General features: G+C 47.7%; 1 protein-coding gene across 1 annotated transcript; it reads right to left on the bottom strand.

Annotated features, from left to right (window-relative positions):
• Positions 1-1,109: 1,109 nt before the first annotated feature.
• kpnb1 (karyopherin (importin) beta 1) lies at positions 1,110-13,450 on the bottom strand (the record flags this gene model as incomplete). Its single annotated transcript, XM_034197581.1, is given in 7 exon segments — positions 1,110-1,199; positions 2,226-2,285; positions 3,426-3,578; positions 6,730-6,930; positions 9,039-9,221; positions 12,013-12,071; positions 13,158-13,450. Coding segments are annotated over 7 exon segments (786 nt in total), but the record flags the coding sequence as incomplete, so codon positions are not given.
• Positions 13,451-13,729: the final 279 nt, after the last annotated feature.

The raw sequence follows: 13,729 nt of genomic DNA, 5'->3' as shown, positions 1-13,729 counted from the left end.
ACTAGGGATGGGAATTTGAAAGCAAATGTATATTCGAATATTCGACCCCCCAAAAAACGGTTAACTGAAATGTACATATCCTATAAAAAAAAAAACATTGGGTAAAAAAAAAAACTGTCAATAACTTTTGTAAATAAATACATGTTCAAATAAGTTTAGAAACCAAGTCGAATTAGTCAAATGTATTGAACTGGTGATCACAGTTTGACAGCTATAGCCTACAGCTTTCATGTGAGGGGTTCACAATCAGCCCAGCTGGAGAGAACACCCTCAGCTGGAACGGAGGTTGCGGGTAGAGCAAGGTATAGCATGTATATATTAGTTTAATTTGGCATAGTGTGACCTCTACACCGCACTCACTAACCTGGTCGTTTTGACGCCATGTCTGTGTAGGACTCTTCTTAGAGTGTGAATAATTACCGGACTATGACTGGTAACATATGTTGAATTCCGGCAAAACTAAATCTCTCCTGTCAAAATGTCTCCGTACTTTGCCACTTCACACGGTTGCCAAGCAGCGCTTATTGTTGTTTAGGCTGGCCATGTGTCGCGAGTGTTGACAGGGGGCGGGGGAGCCTAACCCTAATCTGATGGATTTGGACATAAACGCGAGTGAAGTATAACCGGAGGAGAGAGAGAGATCTGCAGCTCTGCCCGCTGTGAGGGGCCGGTGAGCGGAACACACCTTTAGACCTCACACACTCAGCATTTGATCATATGTAATTAACTTAGGCACCCCTCCCAAAAAAAAATCTAAAAATTAATAACTCATATTCGAATACCTGAATAATTTCGAATAATCGTTCCCATCCCTAATATAAACCAGTAAAATCGATCGGGTTCAGTTCTGCGTCTCTTAGCATTAGCACGGTTAGCTTCAGGTGTGTGTGATCAGTCTCAGATAATGTGGTTGTGTTTATACATCACAGCTCAGCGTGGTGCATGTTATCATCACTGACCAATCACAGCTTCTGTATCTGAGCCAGGGCGATCACACCTGGCAGGTATTTAATAACAGGGTTTATTTATGTATGGGGAGTCACCAGAATGCTGTAACACAGGTTTATCAGAGAGGGTGTGTGTCAGGGTGTGTGTGTCAGTTTGCTCACCGCGAACAGAGCTGGTCCCATGTACGTCTCCATGTACTGATAATACAGAGACATGATCTTCACCAGGTTCTGCAGCGCCGCCACGCGCACCTGAACACAGAGAGAGTTATCACAGAGTCTGCACTGCATGCTAACACCACCTGAACACAGAGAGAGTTATCACAGAGTCTGCACTGCATGCTAACACCACCTGAACACAGAGAGAGTTATCACAGAGTCTGCACTGCATGCTAACACCACCTGAACACAGAGAGAGTTATCACAGAGTCTGCACTGCATGCTAACACCACCTGAACACAGAGTTATCACAGAGTCTGCACTGCATGCTAACACCACCTGAACACAGAGTTATCACAGAGTCTGCACTGCATGCTAACACCACCTGAACACAGAGAGTTATCACAGAGTCTGCACTGCATGCTAACACCACCTGAACACAGAGAGTTATCACAGAGTCTGCACTGCATGCTAACACCACCTGAACACAGAGTTATCACAGAGTCTGCACTGCATGCTAACACCACCTGAACACAGAGTTATCACAGAGTCTGCACTGCATGCTAACACCACCTGAACACAGAGAGAGTTATCACAGAGTCTGCACTGCATGCTAACACCACCTGAACACAGAGAGAGTTATCACAGAGTCTGCACTGCATGCTAACACCACCTGAACACAGAGAGTTATCACAGAGTCTGCACTGCATGCTAACACCACCTGAACACAGAGAGTTATCACAGAGTCTGCACTGCATGCTAACACCACCTGAACACAGAGAGTTATCACAGAGTCTGCACTGCATGCTAACACCACCTGAACACAGAGTTATCACAGAGTCTGCACTGCATGCTAACACCACCTGAACACAGAGAGTTATCACAGAGTCTGCACTGCATGCTAACACCACCTGAACACAGAGTTATCACAGAGTCTGCACTGCATGCTAACACCACCTGAACACAGAGAGTTATCACAGAGTCTGCACTGCATGCTAACACCACCTGAACACAGAGAGTTATCACAGAGTCTGCACTGCATGCTAACACCACCTGAACACAGAGTTATCACAGAGTCTGCACTGCATGCTAACACGTGGACGCGGAGCCGGGACTCACCCTGTTGTCGGGACACTGCGTGGCCTCACACACCACCTGCATGATGAAGTGTCTCTCCGTCTGAAACACAAACACAAACACTTGGTCATTTCACAATCACTAGTATTTACACAGACTAACCTGTTCCACCCCGATCCCGGGAACAAACTCAGCGAACTGAAAAACCCACAAAGCGCTCAGCCTCTGAATTAGCCACGAGCTAAAAACGCTAACATGGCTCACCTGTACCGTAGTCTGGTCAAAAGTGGTCTTCAATGGCATTAAAACGATAAAGACGCTGCTGAAGTTAATCCATAGGTTAATCCAATGTGTCCCTTTGAATGATTTCTGATCATCCATGAGCAATAAACCTGCTTTTCCGTTTCCAGATGTCAGAGCTAGAGACAGCTTCACTCTGGTGAAAAACTGTTTGCGCGAAGCCCCTACCTTTTTGTTTTACCGTGTGTGTGAGTGGGGAGATTCCCCTTCGATTCTATTGGCTCTAACGGTCAGAAAGAGATGTCAATCAGCAAAATCGACTAATGGGTTCCAGAGAAACGGTAAAACCCCCATTTCCACCCAAATCACCTCAGAGGTGGAGTTTTTTGCTAAACCTCTAAAAAAGGTCAAAGGTCACTTGTTTTGCATCAATCTTGATACAGGGTACTTATTATATGTTGTACTTTGGATTCCTAAAGCTTTTAGTCTACCTTACCATCATCCAAGGTTAGTTTTCACTATAAGTACAAAATAATTTTTGGACGGACACTATCATTTACAGTTTTTTACTGTGTTCAATCTGAATTTTCTTTAATATAAAAACATCTATATTGATTCTGACTGTTCTACATCCAACTCACAGGTTTATGGTTACTTTGAGAACAAAGATTATTCATGTAACCCTTTTAGAAGATATGGTCCTTTGTTCTGGGAATGTCCTTTTGGAGCCTGAGACCTGAAACACAGGCTCTGTGTGTGTGTGTGTGTGTGTGTGTGTGTGTGTGTGTGTGTGTGACTGACTGTGTGTTGGTCTCAGATGTTGTGGTTGTGTTTATCCATCACACTTCAGAGTGGTGCATGATTTCTCTTCATAGACCAACACACACACACACACACACACACACAGTATTACACTGATTTATTTAGGAAACTACAGCGGCCTGTAAGGGTCAGGTCAAAGTGTGTGTGTGTGACTGTTTGTGTTTCAGTGTGTGTGTGTACCTCCTTGTCGAAGTTGGCCTTGGTGAACTCCAGAGAGTTGAGCAGAGCCATGGTGGCGGCCAGCTTCACGTTGTTGCTCGGCTCCTCCTTCCTCATGCCCTGGATGATGGCCGTCAAGATCTGGTTGGCGTTTTCCTGCAGCTGCTCGGGGTCCTGAACGCACCACAGAGCTCACATTAAAACCTGCTCGGGTCCTGAACGCACCACAGAGCTCACATTAAAACCTGCTCGGGTCCTGAACGCACCACAGAGCTCACATTAAAACCTGCTCGGGTCCTGAACGCACCACAGAGCTCACATTAAAACCTGCTCGGGTCCTGAACGCACCACAGAGCTCACATTAAAACCTGCTCGGGTCCTGAACGCACCAGAGAGGAGGGGAGCCTAACTTTTTATTTAATATCCAACTCTCTGTGCAGCTGAGTGACGGATCAAGAGTTTCTGCTTTTAGTTTCATTTTTATATTAAAAAGGCGATAGTTTTTTATTGTGTGTGTGTGTGTGAGTGTGAGTGTGTGTCTGTGTGAGTGTGTGTGTGTGTGTGTGTGTGTGTGTGTGTGTGTCTGTTGGTCTCAGATGTTGTGGTTGTGTTTATCCATCACACTTCAGAGTGGTGCATGATTTCTCTTCATTGACCAACACACTAGGGCTGCAACGACTAATTTAATAGTCGATTAATGAAACGATTAACTGACTATTCGGACTATTGCTGCACGCCTTGCACAATTTCTCAAGCGCTCTGATTTAGCTCAACCTTTAGATGTAGCTTGAGGCTGTTTTAGGCGTGTGGAAACTAGCAAGACAATAAAGATGAATACTTGATTCAAAAATACATATATTATTAAATTAACTTCACAAGTTGTTTACTAAATTAACATTGCTTTTTATTTAAACTAAATAAATAATATTTCACATCAAAAGAAACGACAATGTTTTAACAAATGGTATTAAATAATCTGAGGACTGAACTGTAAACAGAATAGCTGAAACTGTAACTAACTAAATAACTCTGTTTCCTCTAATCATTAACTCGTGTTTGTATCATGGAGTTAACTCCGTGTTGCTGCTAGCACACGGAGTTAACTCCGTGTTGCTGCTAGCACACAGAGTTAACTCCGTGTTGCTGCTAGCATACAGTTAACTCCGTGTTGCTGCTAGCATACAGTTAACTCCGTGTTGCTGCTAGCACACAGAGTTAACTCCGTGCTGCTGCTAGCACACAGAGTTAACTCCGTGTTGCTGCTAGCATACAGAGTTAACTCCGTGTTGCTGCTAGCACACAGAGTTTACTCCGTGTTGCTGCTAGCACACAGAGTTAACTCCGTGTTGCTGCTAGCACACAGAGTTAACTCCGTGTTGCTGCTAGCACACAGAGTTAACTCCGTGTTGCTGCTAGCATACAGAGTTAACTCCGTGTTGCTGCTAGCACACAGAGTTAACTCCGTGTTGCTGCTAGCACACAGAGTTAACTCCGTGTTGCTGCTAGCACACAGAGTTAACTCCGTGTTGCTGCTAGCATACAGAGTTAACTCCGTGTTGCTGCTAGCATACAGTTAACTCCGTGTTGCTGCTAGCATACAGTTAACTCCGTGTTGCTGCTAGCATACAGTTAACTCCGTGTTGCTGCTAGCATACAGTTAACTCCGTGTTGCTGCTAGCACACAGAGTTAACTCCGTGTTGCTGCTAGCACACAGAGTTAACTCCGTGTTGCTGCTAGCACACAGAGTTAACTCCGTGTTGCTGCTAGCACAGAGTTAACTCCGTGTTGCTGCTAGCATACAGAGTTAACTCCGTGTGTTGCTGCTAGCATACAGAGTTAACTCCGTGTTGCTGCTAGCATACAGAGTTAACTCCGTGTTGCTGCTAGCATACAGAGTTAACTCCGTGTTGCTGCTAGCACACAGAGTTAACTCCGTGTTGCTGCTAGCATACAGAGTTAACTCCGTGTTGCTGCTAGCATACAGAGTTAACTCCGTGTTGCTGCTAGCATACAGAGTTAACTCCGTGTTGCTGCTAGCACACAGAGTTAACTCCGTGTTGCTGCTAGCACACAGAGTTAACTCCGTGTTGCTGCTAGCACACAGAGTTAACTCCGTGTTGCTGCTAGCATACAGAGTTAACTCCGTGTTGCTGCTAGCACACGGAGTTAACTCTCTGTGCTGCATGTAGCAGCTGTGTGTGTGTGCGTGTGTGTGTTGCTGCATGTAGCAGCTGTGTGTGTGTGTTGCTGCATGTAACAGCTGTGTGTGTGTGTGTGTGTTGCTGCTGTGTGTGTGTGTGTGTGTTGCTGCATGTAGCAGCTCTGTGTGTGTGTGTTGCTGCATGTAACAGCTGTGTGTGTGTGTGCGCGTGTGTGTTGCTGCATGTAGCAGCTGTGTGTGTGTGTGTGTGTGTTGCTGCATGTAGCAGCTGTGTGTGTGTGTGTGTGTGTGTTGCTGCATGTAGCAGCTGTGTGTGTGTGCGTGTGTGTGTGTGTTGCTGCATGTAGCAGCTCTGTGTGTGTGTGTTGCTGCATGTAACAGCTGTGTGTGTGTGTGTGTGTGTTGCTGCATGTAGCAGCTCTGTGTGTGTGTGTGTGTGTGTGTGTGTGTGTGTGTGTGTGTGTGTGTGTGTGTGAACTGCCCCGCCTCCTCCACACAGACGGGGAGAGATCTCTTCTGGAAAGATCGAAAATATATCAGACGCATTTTCTTTTCTTTTAGCATGTTAGAAACGAGTCGGCGACACCAAGACTGCGAGATAATGTTTTTGTAGCAACAATACATGACATATATTTTAAATGTCTCCGGTACCGATAAAAAGACCGATAACATTGGAGCTTAACGGCGCACAAAACACACGTGATGACGTCACCAACGAATCGACGACTGAATTAGTTGGCAACTAATTTGGTCATCGATTTTAAGTCGATTAGTTGTTGCACCCCTACAACACACACGTTTTTTTACAACAGATATAGGAATCTACGGAGGCCTGTAAGGGTCAGGGGAGGTCAGCGAAATACCGACATGTGACGTCATCTATCATCAGCAGTGTTTCTCAAAGTGTGGTCCGTGGACCCCGGGTGGTCTGCGAGTATATTGGTAACATTTCACATAAATAATAAATAAACTCAAAGTTTCATGTGTGAACGATACAGAGAGGTGAAGCTGTCATGGGTTACTGCTGGAGTGAGCAGGCCGCTTGATTCTGGGTATTTGGGAGGCAGGTGGTCTGCGAGGGTTTCTATTGGCTAAGAGGTCTGAGAATCACTGCTCTCCAGCGTCAGTTCCCCCTCAGAGGGATGTGTGGTGTCAGTACTCACGATGTCCTGGCAGATGTAGCCGATGGCCTCCAGCGTGGACTCCTTCATGTGCTCCGTGCTGGAGGGGTCCGTCACGTTGGCCACCAGCTGGGGGATCAGCTCGGGCCACTGGTTCACGGGGATCTCTGCACAGGCGATACCTGCCACACACTGAGAGGCTGAGCTGGGCCGGTACGTCTCTGTGCCGAGGGTCTGCAGCACCTGGGGAGGAGGGGGGGGGAGGTGAGGGACTTTACCTTATCACTTCCTGGAGAACTACTTAAAGCTCTCCTATTATACTATTTTTAGGCATATTTCAAGGCTTTTATTGTAACGTGTGCAGAGCTACAGTCGATCCGATCGCAGGTATATAAAAACATGTCTACAATGTGTTTTTTGGGGGGTGGGGGTGAGGAACTACAGGTGAGAGCACCTGATAAAATAACGATTAATATAAAATATTAGTTTTTATTTCTTCTGAAATTAGAACTAAGACTGTGTGTGTGTGTGTTGGTCTCAGATGTTGTGGTTGTGTTTATCCATCACACTTCAGAGTGGTGCATGATTTCTCTTCATTGACCAACATACGCACAAACATTTCTTTACAACAGATATATTTAGGAAACTACGAAGATGTGTGTGTGTGTGTGTGTGTTTGAGTGTGTGTGTGTGTGTGTGACTGTGTGCGTGTGTGACTGTGTGCGACTGAGTGTGTGTGTGTGTGTGACTGTGTGTGTGTGTGTGTGTGACTGTGTGTGTGTATGTATGTGTGTGTGACTGTGTGTGTGTATGTGTGTGAGTGTGTGACTGTGTGTGTGAGTGTGTGACTGAGTGTGTGTGAGTGTGTGACTGAGTGTGTGTGTGAGTGTGTGTGTGTGTGAGTGTGTGTGTGTGACTGAGTGTGTGTGAGAGGTGAAGAACTACAGGTGAGAGCAGCTACACCCCTTCCTGGAGGAATAACTTAAAGGTCTCCCATCATGCTGTTTGTAGGCAGATGTTACGGGTCTCAGATGTTACGGGTCTCAGATGCTACGGGTCTCAGATGCTACGGGTCTCAGATGCTACGGGTCTCAGATGCTACGGGTCTCAGATGCTACGGGTCTCAGATGCTACGGGGTAGGTCTCAGATGCTACGGGGTCTCAGATGCTACGGGTCTCAGATGCTACGGGTCTCAGATGCTACGGGTCTCAGATGCTACGGGTCTCAGATGTTACGGGTCTCAGATGCTACGGGTCTCAGATGCTACGGGTCTCAGATGCTACGGGTCTCAGATGCTACGGGTCTCAGATGCTACGGGTCTCAGATGCTACGGGTCTCAGATGCTACGGGTCTCAGATGCTAGGGGTCTCAGATGCTACGGGTCTCAGATGCTACGGGTCTCAGATGCTACGGGTCTCAGATGCTACGGGTCTCAGATGCTACGGGTCTCAGATGCTACGGGTCTCAGATGCTACGGGTCTCAGATGCTACGGGTCTCAGATGTTACGGGTCTCAGATGCTACGGGTCTCAGATGCTACGGGTCTCAGATGTTACGGGTCTCAGATGCTACGGGTCTCAGATGCTACGGGTCTCAGATGTTACGGGTCTCAGATGTTACGGGTCTCAGATGTTACGGGTGGGTCTCAGATGCTACGGGTCTCAGATGCTACGGGTCTCAGATGCTACGGGTCTCAGATGCTACGGGTCTCAGATGCTACGGGTCTCAGATGCTACGGGTCTCAGATGCTACGGGTCTCAGATGCTACGGGTCTCAGATGTTACGGGTCTCAGATGTTACGGGTGGGTCTCAGATGCTACGGGTCTCAGATGCTACGGGTCTCAGATGTTACGGGTCTCAGATGTTACGGGTCTCAGATGTTACGGGTCTCAGGTGTTACGGGTCTCAGGTGTTACGGGTCTCAGATGTTACGGGTCTCAGGTGTTACGGGTCTCAGATGTTACGGGTCTCAGATGTTACGGGTCTCAGATGTTACGGGTCTCAGATGTTACGGGTCTCAGATGTTACGGGTCTCAGGTGTTACGGGTCTCAGATGTTAGAATATTGCTCAAAACACCAAACAGATCATTCTAGCCTCATAAAATGGTATGAGGTGTTGCATTGTTGATTCTAGCCGAAGATAGTTCAGGATAACAAATGTTCAAAGAACTCAGTGAGAACCTGAAATACCGTGAGGAGGTTTCCCACCATGGACTATAATCCTCTGAGCTGTCGTTCAGCCGGTCTGATTCTATGAGTCGTATAAAAGACTTCAGAAAGTGCCTTTTTCATGATAGGAGCCCTTTAAAGCAGCAGGTAAACAACAACAACAACAACAGGATGTCTCTTACGTAGTTCTTGATCTCGCGCCGGGCGTTCCCGTCGATGGCCAGCCATCTCTGCTGGTACTGCGTCTTCACGTCGGAGTCTTTGGACGTCAGGGAGTTCTTCACCTGCAGACCGGAGGCCACCCGAGCCACCTGGGTGTTCCCGGGGTTAGCGAGCACCTTCGAGAGCTCCACCAGGAACGTGGGCTGAGGGGGGGTCAGAGTGTTATCTCATCATATAGTGTTATACTGTGAGCTCCACCAGGAACGTGGGCTGAGGGGGGGTCAGAGTGTTATCTCATCATATAGTGTTATACTCTGAGCTCCACCAGGAACGTGGGCTGAGGGGGGTCAGAGTGTTATCTCATCATATAGTGTTATACTCTGAGCTCCACCAGGAACGTGGGCTGGAGGGGGTCAGAGTGTTATCTCATCATATAGTGTTATACTCTGAGCTCCACCAGGAACGTGGGCTGGAGGGGGTCAGAGTGTTATCTCATCATATAGTGTTATACTCTGAGCTCCACCAGGAACGTGGGCTGAGGGGGGGTCAGAGTGTTATCTCATCATATAGTGTTATACTCTGAGCTCCACCAGGAACGTGGACTGAGGGGGGTCAGAGTGTTATCTCATCATATAGTGTTATACTCTGAGCTCCACCAGGAACGTGGGCTGAGGGGGGGTCAGAGTGTTATCTCATCATATAGTGTTATACTCTGAGCTCCACCAGGAACGTGGGCTGAGGGGGTCAGAGTGTTATCTCATCATATAGTGTTATACTCTGAGCTCCACCAGGAACGTGGGCTGAGGGGGGGTCAGAGTGTTATCTCATCATATAGTGTTATACTCTGAGCTCCACCAGGAACGTGGGCTGGAGGGGGTCAGAGTGTTATCTCATCATATAGTGTTATACTCTGATCTCCACCAGGAACGTGGGCTGGAGGGGGTCAGAGTGTTATCTCATCATATAGTGTTATACTCTGAGCTCCACCAGGAACGTGGGCTGAGGGGGGTCAGAGTGTTATCTCATCATATAGTGTTATACTCTGAGCTCCACCAGGAACGTGGACTGGAGGGGGTCAGAGTGTTATCTCATCATATAGTGTTATACTCTGATCTCCACCAGGAACGTGGGCTGGAGGGGGTCAGTGTGTTATCTCATCATATAGTGTTATACTCTGAGCTCCACCAGGAACGTGGGCTGAGGGGGGGTCAGAGTGTTATCTCATCATATAGTGTTATACTCTGAGCTCCACCAGGAACGTGGGCTGAGGGGGGGGTCAGTGTTATCTCATCATATAGTGTTATACTCTGATCTCCACCAGGAACGTGGGCTGAGGGGGGGTCAGAGTGTTATCTCATCATATAGTGTTATACTCTGAGCTCCACCAGGAACGTGGGCTGGAGGGGGTCAGAGTGTTATCTCATCATATAGTGTTATACTCTGAGCTCCACCAGGAACGTGGACTGGAGGGGGTCAGAGTGTTATCTCATCATATAGTGTTATACTCTGAGCTCCACCAGGAACGTGGACTGAGGGGGGGTCAGAGTGTTATCTCATCATATAGTGTTATACTCTGAGCTCCACCAGGAACGTGGGCTGGAGGGGGGGTCAGAGTGTTATCTCATCATATAGTGTTATACTCTGAGCTCCACCAGGAACGTGGGCTGAGGGGGGGTCAGAGTGTTATCTCATCATATAGTGTTATACTCTGAGCTCCACCAGGAACGTGGGCTGGAGGGGGTCAGAGTGTTATCTCATCATATAGTGTTATACTCTGAGCTCCACCAGGAACGTGGACTGGAGGGGGTCAGAGTGTTATCTCATCATATAGTGTTATACTCTGAGCTCCACCAGGAACGTGGGCTGAGGGGGTCAGAGTGTGCAATATATATACAGGGTGTGTGTGTGTTGGTCTCAGATGTTGTGGTTGTGTTTATCCATCACACTTCAGAGTGGTGCATGATTTCTCTTCATTGACCAACACACACGTTTGTATTAAAGAGATATAAGAAACTACAGAGGCCTGTGAGGGTGAGGGGGAAGTCAACATGTGTGTGTGACAATATAAATATACAGCTTTATAATAATCATTATGACTGGCTGCTATCTCTTAGTTAGAATATTCAACTACTGTAACGCCGTCTTTAGTGAGTGTGAAATATAGCCTTTCCCACCTGGCTGCTATCCCTCTCATTCTACCTGTAAACACTTCCTGTTCTCCACCTGGACGGGTACCTCTTCTAAAGTGTGTCCTCTCTCTCTGAGATGTTAGGCATGTCTGAGAGCAGCTGTCTCCATGTGCCCCCTCTGAACATGTGCCGCTACCAGAGGGTCTCTTATGATAGATGGAAACACTAAACATGATGATGAAAGAGAGTGAATCATCAGCTCCAGGGTCTGCATTGCCGTTAATCGAACGGTTCATTAATGAAGGTGCTGCATGGTTTCCTCTGAGGGTCTCCAGCAGCTGAGGGATGGATCTCTGCCCCCCCCCCCCCCCCCCACTCAGATATTTTCCTCCCATCATATCTCAGTAATGCTTTATCACTGCAAACGTCCCAGCATGCTCTCTGGTGCTCCTACACACTTCCTCTGTTAAAGGAGCACACGCACCGGGGGGAGTGTGTGTTTCTGCTGAAGTTTAAACTGTCTGCTTCATTCACACACATCTGCTCTCTGAGCTCAACCCCACTCAGAGATGCATCTGAGAGGAGTTAGTGTCTGTGGGGACTGACTTTCAATACATTCATTCTGGATGAAAGCACAGGTAACACTCGTCTGGGTGGAAAGGGCTTTGGTAACGGCATGCTTTTCAATCATATTCAAGGAGGATGGTTGGGGGGGCTTCTCGGTTACTGCTCAGCTCATCACATTCACAACTAGTTTCAGAGAGTCTCACATCTGATGGGTGCAGCTCCGGGAAATGCAACGCTAGCAGAGTGTGTGTGTGTGTGTGTGTGTGTGTGTGTGTGTGTGTGTGTGTCAGGCACTCACCAGGTTCTCTACCGCCGCCTGCTCCAGAAACTTCTGCGCCGCCTCCAGTTCATTGCGATCTGATGGGAGAGAGAGTTACTGAGTGTAATGTTAGCTCTGATGCTAGCTCACAGATATGAGCAGGAACTAAGCTCCAGTAGAACAGGTTCAGCCGCTCCTCTGAAGCACATGTTCTCCCGGCTCACTTCACCTAAGAGCCGCTGAAGCTGCCCCCCGCCCGGCAGCGAGGCTCCAGCGTGTGTTAGCCGTTAGCATGTAGCATTACGTGTGTTAGCTCCCCCGTTAGCATGTAGCACCGGGGACACGTTTAGTGCGACGGTGTAAAGTTTTCCGGACTCCCAACAAACCTGTTTTAAAGACCACTAACTCAGATCTCCCACATGGGGAGGGGGGATACATGATATTAATATCACACCTCAGATGGATGATGCTACCCCCATGATTAGGGGAGTGTTCCCTATCCTCACAGCGGCTCTCAGGTGAATTGAGCCGGGAAAACATGCGGAGGGGCGGCCGTTTGGTACAAGCTAACAGCTAACTTGTGGTGCGGCTACACCGGGCAGCTGTCAGACCCCCACCCAAAAGGGAGCTCCATCCACACGGGTATCTCATGACAGCATGTTGATAGCTCTACTGACGGACCCAGGAGAAGAGTTCCGCAGATAAACTGTAACTAAATATATTATAATAGAGATTAAGAAGCCGGACAGGAGGCTATGAGGCCGGTTAGCACCACGAGCTAATGGTTAGCATTAGCTGTTAGCATCTCCTAACTTTCCCCGGAGATAACGGCTAACACCCCAGTTTCACAGCTTCTTGTTGCAGTTTGACAGCGGAACTCTCATTCAAAACGGAGCTGTAAACACGCTGTCATAATAATATATATGACAATACTGTAACCGTGTGTGTGGATCTCTGGAGGATCTGATCTAAACTCGTTAGCTGTTAGCTTGTATCAAACGGCCGCTCCTTCGCATGTTTCCCGGCTGTTAGCATCACGAGCTAACTGTTAGCATCTCCTCCTAACTCTCCCCTGATGTGACGGAGCTAACTACTACCACCACAGAAACACCCCCAAATCCCCCCGGACATCATGCACCAGACCCCGGGTAGACTGCGGGTGATTCTGCGGTTCTTTGACCCACCTGGAGAGACGGTCTTCTCGAGGATCGTGATGAGCTCCATGCTCCCGGATCTCTCTTCGCGCTCTCAGCCCGGATTACTTTCTCTCCTCAGCGCCGCGCTTCCGGCGGGGGTCGGTCGGTGATAGAGAAGAGGCGGGAGTGTTCCCCCGGTGCTCGCTCGGTGTTTGTGTCTCTCTCAAGGCGCCGTGAAGCACCGTCACCGCGAGGAAGAAGCTTCGTCACCGCGAGGAAGAAGCACCGCCGCCCGTTTACCTCCTGTGTGTCGGGAGGGAAGGAAAGAAGGGCCGCGGAGGGATATCACGCTCTGACGGGACGGTGTGCGGTCTTCAGGGACCGTGGGAAGAGTTAATATAGCGCAGGGAATCATTCAAATTAATGTATTATTTAACTGAATTAAACACCTTAATTAACTCTATTGTTTACTTACTCAACAAATAATATATATTTTATTTCATACATAATTAAAATACTGGTATTATAGAAAGATAGCTGTGAAATCAAACTGGAAAAACTGTTTATTCTGGAAAATCTTAACATGACAAAAGAGTAAAAAAAGGCTGTAACTATTTTAT

This window comes from Gymnodraco acuticeps, unplaced genomic scaffold, assembly GCF_902827175.1.
Source record: "Gymnodraco acuticeps unplaced genomic scaffold, fGymAcu1.1, whole genome shotgun sequence".
NCBI lineage: Eukaryota > Metazoa > Chordata > Actinopteri > Perciformes > Bathydraconidae > Gymnodraco > Gymnodraco acuticeps.
This window is presented reverse-complemented; position numbering and strand designations above follow the sequence as displayed.